At 40.5% G+C, this 15,247-nt stretch overlaps 1 protein-coding gene across 1 annotated transcript in view; it reads left to right on the top strand.

The window, feature by feature from the left end:
- The window catches only part of plcb1 (phospholipase C beta 1), a 42,578-nt gene that overhangs the window by 19,289 nt on the left and 8,042 nt on the right, over positions 1 to 15,247 (top strand). Inside the window, exons 13-28 of the mRNA XM_089011616.1 lie at positions 76 to 160; positions 1,038 to 1,206; positions 4,107 to 4,162; positions 4,244 to 4,340; positions 4,428 to 4,512; positions 5,973 to 6,097; positions 6,239 to 6,393; positions 6,475 to 6,642; positions 6,913 to 7,012; positions 7,118 to 7,222; positions 8,689 to 8,801; positions 8,872 to 9,022; positions 9,487 to 9,540; positions 11,875 to 12,052; positions 12,120 to 12,249; positions 13,517 to 13,593. Of these exons, the coding sequence (XP_088867742.1) occupies positions 76 to 160; positions 1,038 to 1,206; positions 4,107 to 4,162; positions 4,244 to 4,340; positions 4,428 to 4,512; positions 5,973 to 6,097; positions 6,239 to 6,393; positions 6,475 to 6,642; positions 6,913 to 7,012; positions 7,118 to 7,222; positions 8,689 to 8,801; positions 8,872 to 9,022; positions 9,487 to 9,540; positions 11,875 to 12,052; positions 12,120 to 12,249; positions 13,517 to 13,593 (1,848 nt within the window). The remainder of the gene's footprint in view (positions 1 to 75; positions 161 to 1,037; positions 1,207 to 4,106; positions 4,163 to 4,243; positions 4,341 to 4,427; positions 4,513 to 5,972; positions 6,098 to 6,238; positions 6,394 to 6,474; positions 6,643 to 6,912; positions 7,013 to 7,117; positions 7,223 to 8,688; positions 8,802 to 8,871; positions 9,023 to 9,486; positions 9,541 to 11,874; positions 12,053 to 12,119; positions 12,250 to 13,516; positions 13,594 to 15,247) is intronic.

A 15,247-nucleotide genomic window follows, 5' to 3' on the forward strand; every position in this document is an offset into this window, starting at 1 on the left:
TGTTGAATGCTAAATTTGCTAAAGGCTAAATGCTCAAGCCTCCTGACTCGATGAAATATCCGTTTTTTTCATCAGTTTGAAGCAGCAGGCTAAAATGGCGGAATATTGTCGATCAATCTTCGGGGAGGCCTTACTGATCGATCCGTTGGACAGATACCCGGTGAGAAGAAAAAAATACAGTGATACCTTGGCTTACAAACGCTTTTTTTTTTTAACGAACTTTTTGCCTTACGAACGTTAAATTCGCAAGAATATAATTTTGGCATACAAACTATTTTGCAGGAAACACACGGAACCCCACAATGATTGATGTGTCGTTTTTGACGCTCCTAACAAGGAGCTGAAAATGGCAGCCGACTTTCTGTCCTCTATTCCTCGCCCCCTGTCTTCGGTTAAAGCTGCACGTGATTGGTCAAGATCTGTGGTACAGGAGGGAGGGGACACACGCAGCAGTGAGAGGGGGGAGGGGTTATAGAAAAACAGAGCTGCACATAAACAGGAAAGGCAGACGACAGAGCTTGAAACAAAAAAAAAAAAAAAGTGAAAAGGTGAGAGCATGGATAGAAAAAACAGTGAAATTTGGACTCGTTTGAACAGAGTGTAGACTGCAGACAAAAGACAAGCAAGGGAACCAGCTATTAAAGAAGTTTCTCGTGTGTCTCTAGTGTGTCTTTGAAAGGCGCTTAGAAATTAAATGTATTATTATTATTATTATTATTCCATCAAGCCATCAACGATCAACCATCACAAAGGTAAATAAAACAGCTTTATATCATAGCACATTTATTATACATAAAATAAGGTATATTGTGTGTCGTTTTAAGGCTTATTTAGTTGAAAATTATGTTTTATGGGGACCTGGGAACGGATTATTCTCATTTTAATGGTTTCCTATGGGAAATTAACGTTTGGAATACACACTTTTCGCCTTACACACACTTTCCGGTAACCAATTAAGTTCGTAAGCCAAGGTATCACTGTAGTTTAAAAAAAAACAGTTCTACTTCATGGACTTACTCGCCCTTATTTGATTGCAGCTGGAGTCGGGAGTAGCTCTACCAAGTCCTCAGGAGCTGATGGGCAAAATTCTCATCAAGAACAAGAAATCTCACAAAGCCTCCGCCGCCACCGGCGACATCAAGAGGCTGACGGAGCAACCGGCCAATCAGGACCCCGAGCCGCTGTCGCCTAGCAACAACGCCACAGGTACCGTGAGGAACATCGCTCAGCCTTATAGCGAAGTCCCAAGTTGTAAAATAGCTGAAAATTTGCTCTTCGCACCTCCCCGCTTATTTTTCATGTTTCCATATGTTGCCAGATGTGCAAAAATGTGTCCATTCCAGTGCCAGGGTTTTTTTCATTATCAGTCAAATTCCAGGTCCCATAGAATATTGACTTTTAGGACGACATAAACATTCAATACAGCGTTAGAAACCTGAGACTCTCTCTTCTTTTATTAGAAAAAAAGAGTTAATTCCTAAGTTATATGTGTCTGGAGTTATCTGAGCTCGAAATGGGGGCGGCTGTATAAAATACAATGCAATACATATTGGTTTATATAGCGCTATAACAACAGCTGAAGCTGGAACAAAGCGCTAACATGGAAAAAGGGGAAATGCTCCCTCATTGTGGAAGGGAAAAAACATTGCCAGTGTCATGATCTGGTTGGCGACCAACGGGGGGCGCTGTCGGGCCCGCCTGCACCTGCTCAGGTGCTGGTCGTCCCGATCAGATTGGCGACCAACGGGTAGCGACGTCAGCCCTGCCTGCAGCCTCGCAGGCGCTGGTCGTCTTAATCACTGACACTTAAAAGGACACCCGGCATGACCATCCGGTGTCGGTTCATTGTTTGCTGCTTGTTTGCTGCATGCATTGTGTATGTGTTTGTTTAACCTTGGCGGACTTTTACTTTTGGTCTTCTTTTGCTACTTTGTATTTTTTCCATTCAGATGATTTTGATGTTTCAGCCATGATTTGTTACCAGGGTCAGAAATCGACCTGGACGCCTTCACCATCGGTTCTGCAGGCCCTGTACAGTACTATCAAATAAGTGTCAATCTACCAAACTGTTGCATTAACCAATCCGATTTCCAGTTGGCCACACTAAGGCCTTGTAGCAGGCCACGGGCAATTATTTCCTGGCTAACGCTACTCTCTAGTGGACTTGGAGTAAAAAATGTGTACTTCCTCCAGTGATACTGTTGGAATCTAATTCTTGTATCTCTTCTGGTTCGGAGTTCAACAGAGTTTTATGATGAAATACCAGCGGGGACCATAGATGGTGAACAGAAAAGACTACTTTATTCTCGTAAAACAATAGAAGAACATCTCTAGTCGGTGCGGGGAGCCAAGAGCGCAAAGCCCGCCCCTTCAAGCTAGTTTTACTCACACAGCATTTGATGACATCGTCTCGACTAAGCCTATCAGCTACGGGAGGGGGTTGGGAGTACATTAGACTGAAAAAGAATACTTGTTACACTCTACATACGCAACAAGTTAACTAATAAGCTACATACATCCATATAGACTAAACTAAACATGAAATAACATAGGATGTTTACCGATGTGTATAAAAACACTCTATCAGATACCTCAGTTTAACAAACTTTATTCGTTCCCAGAAAGTAGTGTAATTTCCCATAAGAAACCATTAAAATGAGAATAATCCGTTCCCAGGTCCCCTTAAAACATAATTTTCTATTAAATAAGCCTTAAAAGTACACAAAATATGCCTTATTTTATGAATAATAAATGTGCTATTGTATTGTAATGAAAGAAATATATTTGTACTGTATAATCAAGTAGTTTTATTCACCTTTTTGATGGTCGTTGATGTATAGTAATAACTCAGCTTACGAACATAATTGGTTCCCAGAAAGTGTGTGTAAGGCAACAAGTTCATCTTCCAAACATTTATTTCCCATAAGAAACCATTAAAATGAGAATAATACGTTCCCAGGTCCCCATAAAACATAATTGTCTATTAAATAAGCCGTAAAAGTACACAGAATATGCCTTGTTTTATGAATAATAAATGTGCTATTTTATTGTAATGAAATATATTTGTACTGTATAATCAAGTAGTTTTATTCACTTTTGTGATGGTCGTTGATGTACAGTGATAACTCAGCTTACGAACATAATTGGTTCCCAGAAAGTGTGTGTAAGGCAAAAAGTTCATCTTCCAAACATTTATTTCCCATAAGAAACCATTAAAATGAGAATAATCCGTTCCCAGGTCCCCATAAAACATAATTGTCTATTAAATAAGCCGTAAAAGTACACAGAATATGCCTTATTTTATGAATAATAAATGTGCTATTGTATTGTAATGAAAGAAATATATTTGTACTGTATAATCAAGTAGTTTTATTCACCTTTTTGATGGTCGTTGATGTACAGTGATAACTCAGCTTACGAACATAATTGGTTCCCAGAAAGTGTGTGTAAGGCAACAAGTTCATCTGCCAAACATTCATTTCCCATAAGAAACCATTAAAATGAGAATAATCCATTCCCAGGTCCCCATAAAACATAATTTTCTATTAAATAAGCCTTAAAAGTACACAAAATATATCATATTTTATGTATAATAAATGTGCTATTGTATTGTAATGAAAGAAATAAACTGTACTGTATCATCAAGTCGTTTTATTGACCTTTGTGATGGTAGTTGATGTATTTGCCTCTTGATATTTGAGTGAAATTACCGTGCTTTCTCGGCGATAATACCCTCACTCACACTGTCCCCTGCTAGCTCCTTTTCGTTAATCCAAATCAACAGAAGTTTATCAACCTCGTCTATTGCCTGAGACCATTGCTTAGACAACACGGAAACAGCATTAGCCACATGTAGCAATGGTCGAATTAGCGTACTGGTAGCGGGACGCTAAGTCACACAAACCTCGTTGGTGTTTTTTGATGACCGTCATTTTCTTTTGTGTCCTCTTTGGTTTAACACTAGCCTGTAGTGGGGTCTTTTTCGCTCCCATAATTGCAAAAGTACTCCACTCATTGACAAACCACATCTGCACTTTGACGCATTATTCAAACAATGAAAATGTTGTCGAGTCAACCAAAAATATATTGTTTTGCAATTTTGGCAGAGGTGGAGGCTGAAAGCGAGGAAGACGACGATGACGACGACGACGACGGTAAAAAGGTCAGCCCGTGTTCCAATGAAAAAAAAAACATGGCGCCTAAGCGGCCATTTTAAAATTAGTTTTCTTTCTTTTCTTTTAAGGGCTCATCGGAGCGCGAGGCCGTCGCCACGGAAGAGATGTCCACCCTGGTCAACTACGTGCAGCCCACGAAGTTCAACTCCTTCGAGGCCTCCAAAAGTAAGCCAAAAAAAGCTGACGTTGGGCGTTCCGGTGTGCCTCGTCGTCTTTCGGCGTTATGCTCAAGTGTACGAAACATGTTCGCAGAGGCGGGCCGCTGTTACCACATGTCGTCGTTTGTGGAGACCAAAGCGCTGGAGCATCTCACCAAGTCACCGGTTGAGTTTGTGGAGTATCCTTAACGACGGTTGCCGAGGGCGACCGCTCACATCCCCCACCTGCTTCTTTCGCTTTGATACAGGATGACTTTAAAAAGCCGCCGTTCGATGCTAAGTCACGTCGCCCGGAATGCCTTTGATCGCTCTGAGCGGAATATATTGACATCGAGGACATCACAATCAGAATCGTCTTTTATTGGATAAGAACACACAAGGAATTTGTTTGGAAGAAGTAAAAACAAAAACAAAATACAGGAGCTGCTGTAAAGACAACCACCCTCGCGGGTGCCATCTTGAACTCAAAACAAAAACAAAAAACGAAAATAATGTGACATTTAATCTTTAGCATTTTCTGCTCCCTCTTTGTTGTATGACGCAGTTTTAGATGAAACATGAGAGGATCAAAGCGTCCTTTTCACCAGTGTATCAGGGACGTTATGGTGGAACGTCTTGAAGTCAAAACAACAACTAAATAAATATTGTGACATTCAATCTTAAGCACTTTCTGCACCGTCTTTGTTGCATGAAGCAGTTCTAGATGAAAAACGAGAGGATCAAAGTGTCAATTTCACCAGTGGATCAGGGACGTCATAAAAATAATAATAATAATAATAATAATAATACATTTCATTTATAAGCGCCTTTCAAATCTCTCAAGGTCACTTTTCAGTCACAAGATAAGTTTTTCTGTGGGTGATCAGCGGCAGCCACATTCGCCAGCATTCACTCAACCCGGAAGTAACTCAAATAGATAGAAAGCTAGCTAGCTAGCTAGCTAATAGAAAGCTACTAATAATAATACATTGTATATGTAAGTGCCATTCAGAACTCTCAAGGACATAGCGAAAAGAAAGCTAGCTAGATAGCTATATAGCTAATAGCCACCTCGCTTTACATTATACTACTTAGCACATTCAACTAGCTAGCTAATAGATAGCTACAATTAATAATACATTGTATTTATAAGTGCCTTTCAAAGCTCTCTAGCACATAGCTAATAGATGGCTTGCTAACTAGATAGCTATACAGCTAATAGCCAGCTCGGTTTACATTATACTACTTGGCACATTCAACTAGCTAGCTAATAGATAGCTACTAATAATCTTACATTGTATTCATACGCGCCATTCAAACCTCTCAATGACATAGCTAATAGATAGCTAGCTAGCTTTACATTATACTACTTAGCACATTTAAAACTGACTGATGATTTATGGCTGTTTAAATGTCTGCTGGATTCGGTGCGCATGGCGCCTGCCTGATGGGAGTCGCTGGAAAAGGTGGTGAGCAGGGTGCGGAGGGTCCAGTCGGATTTTCCCTTCCCTTGTCTTGGTTCTTGTAGTGTGCAAGTCCTCCAGAGTGGCTAGGGTGGCACCAATTATTGTTTTGTTTTCCACCGTCCGTTGACGGATTTTGTCCGAAGCTAACATGACATCATACTAGGCGTGGCCTTCTTAACCCGTCCGTCAACCAGATACAATAAATCGCAGCTGAGTCGGATTTACCCCAAAGGGACCAGAGTGGACTCGTCCAACTTCATGCCGCAACTTTTCTGGAACACCGGATGTCAACTAGTAGCTCTCAATTATCAAACCGTAGGTGAGCCGCAATCCGGGATTAGCATGAGGTCGAATGAGCTAGAAACAGAACACTTCCTGTTTCTTTGGGGGGTGCGGGGCTTGGTCACAGACATGGCCACCAAATCTCCTTCGCCGGTTTTTCCAAAACTCTTTGCCGCAGATCTTTCCATGCAGCTGAATCTCTTCATGTTTGAGTACAACGGTTGTAGCGGCTACCGGCTAAAGCCCGAGTTCATGCGGCGGCCGGATAAACATTTTGACCCTTTTACGGAGAACACGGTGGACGGCGTCGTGGCCAACACGCTCTCCGTCAAGGTGAGGCGCTCACGTCACACGGTTTTGGGTTTTCACGCCTAACCCTAACCCTAACCTAGTTGTGTTAACCCTAACCTTTAGGTGATCTCGGGCCAGTTCCTCAGCGAGCGCAGGGTTGGCGTCTACGTGGAAGTGGAGATGTTTGGGCTTCCAGCTGATACCAGGAGGAAAGCTTTGAAGACCAAAACCTCGCAGAACAACAACGCCGTCAACCCGATGTGGGATGAGGAACCGGTGGTCTTCAAGAAGGTGGGAAATGGGTCGCAGCGTGACCCGTACCGTCAACCATTTTGGATGTACATTTTGTTTACATCGGAAGCAAAATGGCCAACTTCCGGCGTCTTTCATTTGTGGCTACTCAAGATTCTTTAGTTGTACCAAATTTGATGTTTCTAAGCTAACAAAAAGATGCTATGAAGGCTCAATTTCCCAAAATTTCTCCACCCGCCATTGTTCTAAGTCGCCATGTTGACTTGGGTCAGATCGATTGACCAAAGCTACAAATGGTCTTTCCACCAGGTGATTCTTCCAACCCTGGCGTCGTTGAGGATCGCCGCCTTCGAGGAAGGGGGCAAGTTCATCGGCCATGGCATCATCCCCGTGTCCGCCGTCCGCCCCGGTACTCGTCGCCGTTGGTCACGTGACCGTCCCGAGGCGATTGTGCCGGTCTGAGTGTGGACCCCCCCCCCCCCCCCCCTCGCCAACCACGTGTCTTCCTTTCAAGGCTATCGTTACATTGGCCTGAAGAACGAGAAGAACCAGTCGCTTGTCCTCCCCGCCGTCTTCGTCTACATGGAAGTCAAAGACTACGTCCCGGACACTTTTGCAGGTACACACCAGACCAAAGAGGCATTGATTTGTTTGATTAGTTGATTGATCGGTTGGTTCATTGATAGATTGGTTAATCGATTGGTTGATTGATTGACCATATGATTGATTTGTGGTTTGATCAATCAGTTGATTGGTTGGTTGGTTGGTTGATGGATAGATGGATTGATTGATGAATGGATTGATTGTTTGGTTAATCGATTGGTTGTTTGGCTGATTGATCTATTGAGTGATTGATTGACCATATGATTGATAAATCGGTTGATTGATTGATCATTTGATTGATAGATTGATTAATTGATGGATTGAATGGCTGGTTCATCGATTGATTGATTGCTCAAATGATTGATTGGTTGTTGGTCGATTGATTGATCGATCAGTTGACCGATTGGTTGGTTCATGTATTGATGGATGGATTGATTGAGTGATTGATTGGTTGATTGATCGATCGTTGATTTGATTGATTGATGGGTAGATTGATTGATGAATGGATTTATTGATCAATTGTTTGATTTGTTGGTTGGTGGCTAGATTGATTGATGGATGGATTGATTGCTTGGTTAATCGATTGGTTGTTTGGTTGTTCAATCTATTGAGTGATTGGTTGACCAGATGATTGATTTGTTGGTTGATCAATCGGTAGATTGCTTGATCAGTTGATTGGTTGGTTGATGGATATATTGATTGATTGATGGATTGATTGGTAGATTGAACGATTGGTTCATTGATTGATTGATCGATCAGATGATTGATTGGTTGATCGATTGTTTGGTTGATTGGTTGGTTGATGTATTGATGGGTAGATTGGTTGGTTGATGTATTGATGGGTATATTGATTGATGGATGGATTGATTGGTCGATTTTTTGATTGGTTGATTGATCGATGATTGATTGATTGATATATTGATTGGTATATTGATTGATGGATTGATTGATTGAATGATTGATCAACTGTTTGATTGATCAGTTGATTGATTGGTTGGTCGGTTGGTTGATGGATAGATGGGTAGATTGATTGATGGATGGATTCATTGATTTATTGGTCGATTGTTTGATTGGTTGATTGATCTATCAGTTGACTAACTGGTTGGTTGATGGATTGATGGGTAGATTGATTGATTGATTGATTGATTGATTGATTGATTGATTGATTGATTTATTGATTAATCGATCAGTGGATTGATTGTTTGGTTGATGGGATTGATGGGTAGCTTGATTGATGGATGGATGGATTGTTTAGTTGATGGATTGATGGATGGATGGATGGATGGATGGATGGATTGATTGATTGATTGATTGATTGATTGATTGATTGATTGATTGATTGATTGATTGATTGATTGATTGATTGATTGATTGATTGATTGATCCCAAATGTTCCAATGAAAGGATAACTGGAAACCGCAAAATAACCTGTCATTTGGTTGCCAAGAATCCGCCTTCGTTGGTCTCTATGTTTCCCTCCAGACGTGATCGAAGCTCTGTCCAACCCCATCCGCTACGTCAACCTGCTGGAGCAACGTTCCAAACAGCTTGCCGCTCTTACGCTGGAAGACGGAGACGTCGACACGCAGACCGAGGTCAGAAAGAACGAAAAGCTGAGATATAAACACACGGGGGCGCTGTCATCAAACTTAAAATTCGTTCCAGGACGAAGCCGACAGCTGCTGCGAGCGTAAAAACGAGGCCAAGTTGCCGTTGGTGGAAAATGGACTGAGCCTGGTCACCGGAACGCAGGGCCTGGCTGCCGTCGCCGCAGCACCCAAAGCCTCTGCGGCCAATCCGCAAGCAGCCATGACAGGTAGCGGCGCCGCATTCGACTTGAGGACATGTTTGGTTTGGGAAACGGGAAGTAATAATAATAATAATAATAATAATAATAATACATTTCATTTCTAAGCGCCTTTCAAAACTCTCAAGGACACTTTACAGTCATAGGATAAATTTGTCTTCATGGGTGAGCGGCGGCAGCCACACACGCCAGCGTTCACTCAACCCGGAAGTAACTGAAATACATAGAAAGCTAGCTAGATAGCGAGGTAGCCAGACAGCCATATAGCTAATAGCTAGCTAGCTAAATAGCTAGCCAGACAGCGAATAGCTAGCTAGCTAGATAGCCAGCCAGCTAACAGATAGCTAATAGATAGCTGAAAAGTAATAATAATCATAATCATCATAATCATAATAATTCATTCAATATAGCGTTCAAAACCTTCGATTTTCTTCTGGTAAGATTTTTGTCAGTTGTCTTGTTCTTCCCTTTAGATGTGGCCAAACCAGCGGTGAAGACTGAAGATTTGGTGTTGGGCGTTTTGATAGGTCAGTTCGTAAAACGGCTCTCTGTGGGCTTCACTTGTTGAAGGTGAAGCTCGCTAGCCATTTTGACAAAAGCGGCGTTTTTTTTTTTTTTTTTGTCATTGTCACTCGAATTCCAAGGGCCACAAAATATTGACTTTTAAGATGACATCAACATTCAATGCACCGTAAGACATTTTAGATGCTCTTCTTTCATCAGAAAAAAAGAGTTAATTGCTACGTTATATGGGTCTGGAGTTATATGAGCTAGAAATAGGGGCAAAATACAATACAGGTAACATCTGAGTTACAACTGGCGCGAGTTACGACCACGACCCCCTAAACCCTTTTTTTTTATTCTACGCCTGGCAAGCAGCCGGCAACACGTACTACAATTTTGGCCAGCCAGCATGTCACACGCTCGTACAGCAAGCTACTGCGTGACTACACTCAATACAGTAGTTACACAGTGCCTATACCGTCTCTGCAACATCTCTTGTACACTGCTTTTTGCCGATCGTGTGTGTGGGGCGACCTCTTCTAACCGTTAGCAGGGAGAGCGGGGTATAGCTAACATTTATAAATGAACTGTACAGTAAACAGTTGTGTATACATTACAGATGCAGTTATAGAGTAATAAAAATCACTAATACGAAATATAGAATGATAAAAATGACACTAAAAGTTATGAATTTTATAAATGAACTGTCAAAAGTTTGGTATCTAATAGTATTAAATAGAAAACATTGCTTGCATAGATTGACATTGTATACTATCCTGTCGTCGGCCATTTTGAATGGATTTTGACTTACGACCGTTTGACTTACAACCGTTTATAAATGAACTGTACAGGTACAGTTATACAGTAATAAAAATTTATAATATGAAATATAAAATGTTAAAAATGACACTAAAAGTTAGAAAATGTATAAATGAATTGTAAACAGTTTGGTATCTAATAGTATTCAATTTATAATGTTGCTTAAAAACAACAGATTGACATCATATACTATCCTGTCGTGTAACCGTTGCGTCGGCCATTTTGAATGGATTTCGACTTACGACCGTTTTGTCTGAACGGAACCCGGTCGTAACTCGGATGTTACCTGTACATACATATTGATTGATATAGCGCTTTAACAACAGCTGAAGCTGTAACAAAGCGCTAACATGGACACAAGGGAAATGCTGCCCCCTTGTGGAATAGAAAAAAACATTGCCAGAGGCCATGACCAGAGCTTTATCGGCACCCAAACAAGAAAAAACAAAACCTGAACAAATTCGGGAATGGCGCTCAACGTCATACAGTGATACCTCGGTTTACGAACCTCTTGGCTTACGAACTTTTGGGTTTATGAACGTTAAATGTATGAGAATTTTACCTTGGCATTCGAACTTTACCTTGGCATACGGACTTTTTGCATACACAGAGCTGCCTCAATGTGTGATGTGTCGTTCGCGAACGAGCCCGTTCTTCTAACAACAAAATGGCAGCCAACTGTTTTTGTCCACTATTCCCCGCCCCCAGTTTTTGGTTAAAGCCATGTGATTGGTCAAGAACGCAGCAGTGAGGGGAGGTGGTTTAAACATTAAAGAGACAGGCAGACGACAGTGAGTTTTAACTTTGATACTTCAAAGTCAGAGTGTAGACTGCAAGGTTAAAATATCCCATCAGTCAGGCTCCACAAACAACCCGCACAAGCTATCTGTACACTTGATGCAAAAAGCTATCAACCCAGCTAAACAGAACACAATGATGAGGAACTAGATAAATTGATCACAAAGAAAGCACCTCATCATTCCTCAAGATGGTGAAAGAAGAATTAAGGTTACGTTCCTCATCAAGTGTTTAATGCTGATGAAAGCGGACACCACATTCCATCAAGCCATCAACGACCATCACAAAGGTAAATAAAATGACTTTATTATACATTACAGTTTCTTTTATTTAATTTTAATACCATAGCACATTTATTATACATAAAATAAGATATATTTTTTGTCGTTTTAATCCTTAGAAAATTAGAAAGTTTTATGGGGACCTGGGAACGGATTAGTCTAATTTTAATGGTTTCCTATGGGAATTTAATTTTTGGGATACACACTTTTCACCTTACAAACTCTGTCTGGGAACCAATTAAGTTCGTAAGCCAAGGTATCACTCTATTTGCAATTCCCGAATACGTTCGTGAATGGCAGTGGATGAGCGAAGGTGATTTTGACAAAAGCAAAACTGGGCGTCGCCCTTCATCAGCTCTCGCCATGGCGTTTCCTCTGCACCGCGGTTTTAAGGTCAGGGTTTAGGCCCCCTGCCCAGGGGCTTTGCCCGCGTAATCCTTTCGATGGTGCCATCTGCAGACGTGCCCACGTGCACGCTAGCTAGCCTGCAGCAATCCAAAGCGTACCAGAAGGAGCAGCGGCGTCAGTTCAAGGAGCTGAAGGAGCTGGTGAGGAGACACCAGAAGAAGACCTCGGAGCTCCTGCGAGACGTCAACGACAAGTACAAGAGTACGGCCCGACAGAGCAGCAAGAGCGGGTGGGCAAGCGGGCGTTCCGCTCCTCGCCAAATCGCACGATTCTAAATTTCGTGCACCTTCGCTTAGGATCTCGTCGTCCGAGGAGCCTGATGAGCGTCTCCGCTCGCTGCGAGATGAACAACACCGGCAGCTTGTCGCACTCAGGCAGGAGCAGTACTACAGCCAAAAGTATCTGCAGAGGGAACACGTCAAGACGGTGAGCCGCCATCCGCGAAAGCTCTGGCGTGCCTGTTTTTGTTTATTTATTTTGAGAATGTCTCCCCTTCGAAACAGAAGATCCGGTTTGCACTGATGGTTCATTCTCCGTCGAACACTGCCCGCTTTCCGTCCGAAATGGAAGTTTTAATCTTCGTCCTTTTTAGCTTTTCCTTGCTAAACAGTACAGCAATAAAACATGTCCATGCTTGCCGTCTTCTCAGTAAAAATTAAACTTAAAGTAGCGCGGAAAATAAAACCTGTACCGGAAGTGACAACAACTCAACGTAATGTCAACAAAAATAAAGCACAGCAGAGAGAGAGTTAGCTCGCTAGCTAGCTCGCTAGCTGGATCTATAGCTGGCTCAATAGCTAGCTCATTATCTGGCTCGATAGCTGGCCACATAAATAGCTAGTTTGCTAGCTAGTGCGATAGTGAGCTAGTTTGCTAGCTAGTGCGATAGTGAGCTAGTTTGCTAGCTAGTGCGATAGTGAGCTAGTTCGCTAGCTAGTGCGATAGCGAGCTGACTCGCTAGCTATTGCAATAGCTAGCTCGCTCGCTGGCTGTTGCAATAGCTAGCTAGCTCGCTGGCTCGTGTGATAGCAGTGCGATACCTATCTCACTCGCTAGCTAATGCAATAGCTAGCTCGCTCGCTCGTTGGCTAGTGCAATAGCTAGCTAGCTCGCTGGCTCGTGTGATAGCAGTGCGATACCTATCTCACTCGCTAGCTAATGCAATAGCTAGCTCGCTCGCTCGTTGGCTAGTGCAATAGCTAGCTAGTGTGATAGCTAGTGCAAACTCGCTGTCTAGAGATAACTAGCTAGCTAGATAGCTAGCTCACTCGCGAGTGCAATTGCTAGCTCGCGCGCTGGTGCAATAGCTAGCTCGCTCGCTGGCTCGTGTGATAGCAGTGCGATACCTATCTCACTCGCTAGCTAATGCAATAGCTAGCTCGCTCGCTCGTTGGCTAGTGCAATAGCTAGCTAGTGTGATAGCTAGTGCAAACTCGCTGTCTAGAGATAACTAGCTAGCTAGATAGCTAGCTCGCTCGCTAGTGCAATTGCTAGCTCGCGCGCTGGTGCAATAGCTAGCTAGCTCGCTCGCTAGCTGGTGCGTTAGTTAGCTCACTCGCTAGCTAGTGCCTTAGCTAGTTTGCTCGCTAGCTAGTGCGATAGCTAACTCGCTCGCTAACTAGTGCGATAGCTAGTGTGAGACATGCTTGATTTTCTTTTGCGGACCGAATCAAATGATTTCCTCCACTTCCAGCTGAACGAGCGACTGAACGGCCTGGCCGAGGACAATCACAGCACGCAGATGAAGAAACTCAAAGACATTTGCGGCAAGTAAGTGTCACGACTCCAAATACGCTCTCGCGTCAGCGCTGGAGAGATTTCACTCGCATGACTTTCCCCTTCCATCTATATTCATTTTGAATGCTTATTCCCTATATTTTGTTTACTTAAAGTTTTGGACGGCACTTGGAAATATAATGTATTATTATTATTATTATTATTATTATTATTATTATCATATCTGGTTTCTATTTATAATTATATTTTATTTATTTTTGAATTTGTTTTTTCTATGCTTGTCTGTGACTGTAGTGTCCTTGAGAGCCTTGAAAGGCGCTTGAACATAAAATGTATTTTTTTTATGTACAGTATTTAAAATGTATGTGTATGTATGTATCCTCTTCTTCTTCTTCTTCTTCTTCTTCTTCTTCTTCTTCTTCTTCTTCTTCTTCTTCTTCTTCTTCTTATTATTATTATTATTATTATTATTATTATTATTATTTATCATATATGGTTTCTATTTATAATTATATTTTATTTATTTTTGAATTTGTTTTTTCTATGCTTGTCTGTGACTGTAGTGTCCTTGAGAGCCTTGAAAGGCGCTTGAACATAAAATGTATTTTTTTTATGTACAGTATTTAAAATGTATGTGTATGTATGTATCCTCTTCTTCTTCTTCTTCTTCTTCTTCTTCTTCTTATTATTATTATTATTATTATTATTATTTATTATCATATCTGGTTTCTATTTATAATTATATTTTATTTATTTTTGAATTTGTTTTTTCTATGCTTGTCTGTGACTGTAGTGTCCTTGAGAGCCTTGAAAGGCGCTTGAACATAAAATGTATTTTTTTTATGTACAGTATTTAAAATGTATGTGTATGTATGTATCTTCTTCTTCTTCTTCTTCTTCTTCTTCTTCTTCTTCTTCTTATTATTATTATTATTATTATTATTATTATTATCATATCTGGTTTCTATTTATAATTATATTTTATTTATTTTTGAATTTGTTTTTTCTATGCTTGTCTGTGACTGTAGTGTCCTTGAGAGCCTTGAAAGGCGCTTGAACATAAATTGTATTTTTTTTATGTACAGTATTTAAAATGTATGTGTATGTATGTATCTTCTTCTTCTTCTTCTTCTTCTTCTTCTTATTATTATTATTATTATTATTATTATTATTATTATTATTTATTATCATATCTGGTTTCTATTTATAATTATATTTTATTTATTTTTGAATTTGTTTTTTCTATGCTTGTCTGTGACTGTAGTGTCCTTGAGAGCCTTGAAAGGCGCTTGAACATAAATTGTATTTTTTTTATGTACAGTATTTAAAATGTATGTGTATGTATGTATCCTCTTCTTCTTCTTCTTCTTCTTATTATTATTATTATTATTATTATTATTATTATTATTATTATTATTATTATTATCATATCTGGTTTCTATTTATAATTATATTTTATTTATTTTTGAATTTGTTTTTTCTATGCTTGTCTGTGACTGTAGTGTCCTTGAGAGCCTTGAAAGGCGCTTGAACATAAAATGTATTTTTTTATGTACAGTATTTAAAATGTATGTGTATGTATGTATCTTCTTCTTCTTCTTCTTCTTCTTCTTCTTCTTCTTCTTCTTCTTATTATTATTATTATTATTATTATTATTATTATTATTATTATTATTATTACTAAAGC

The sequence above is a fragment of the Hippocampus bargibanti genome, linkage group LG13 (genome assembly GCF_051943395.1).
Source record: "Hippocampus bargibanti isolate YZ-2025 linkage group LG13, ASM5194339v1, whole genome shotgun sequence".
Taxonomy (NCBI): Eukaryota; Metazoa; Chordata; class Actinopteri; order Syngnathiformes; family Syngnathidae; genus Hippocampus; species Hippocampus bargibanti.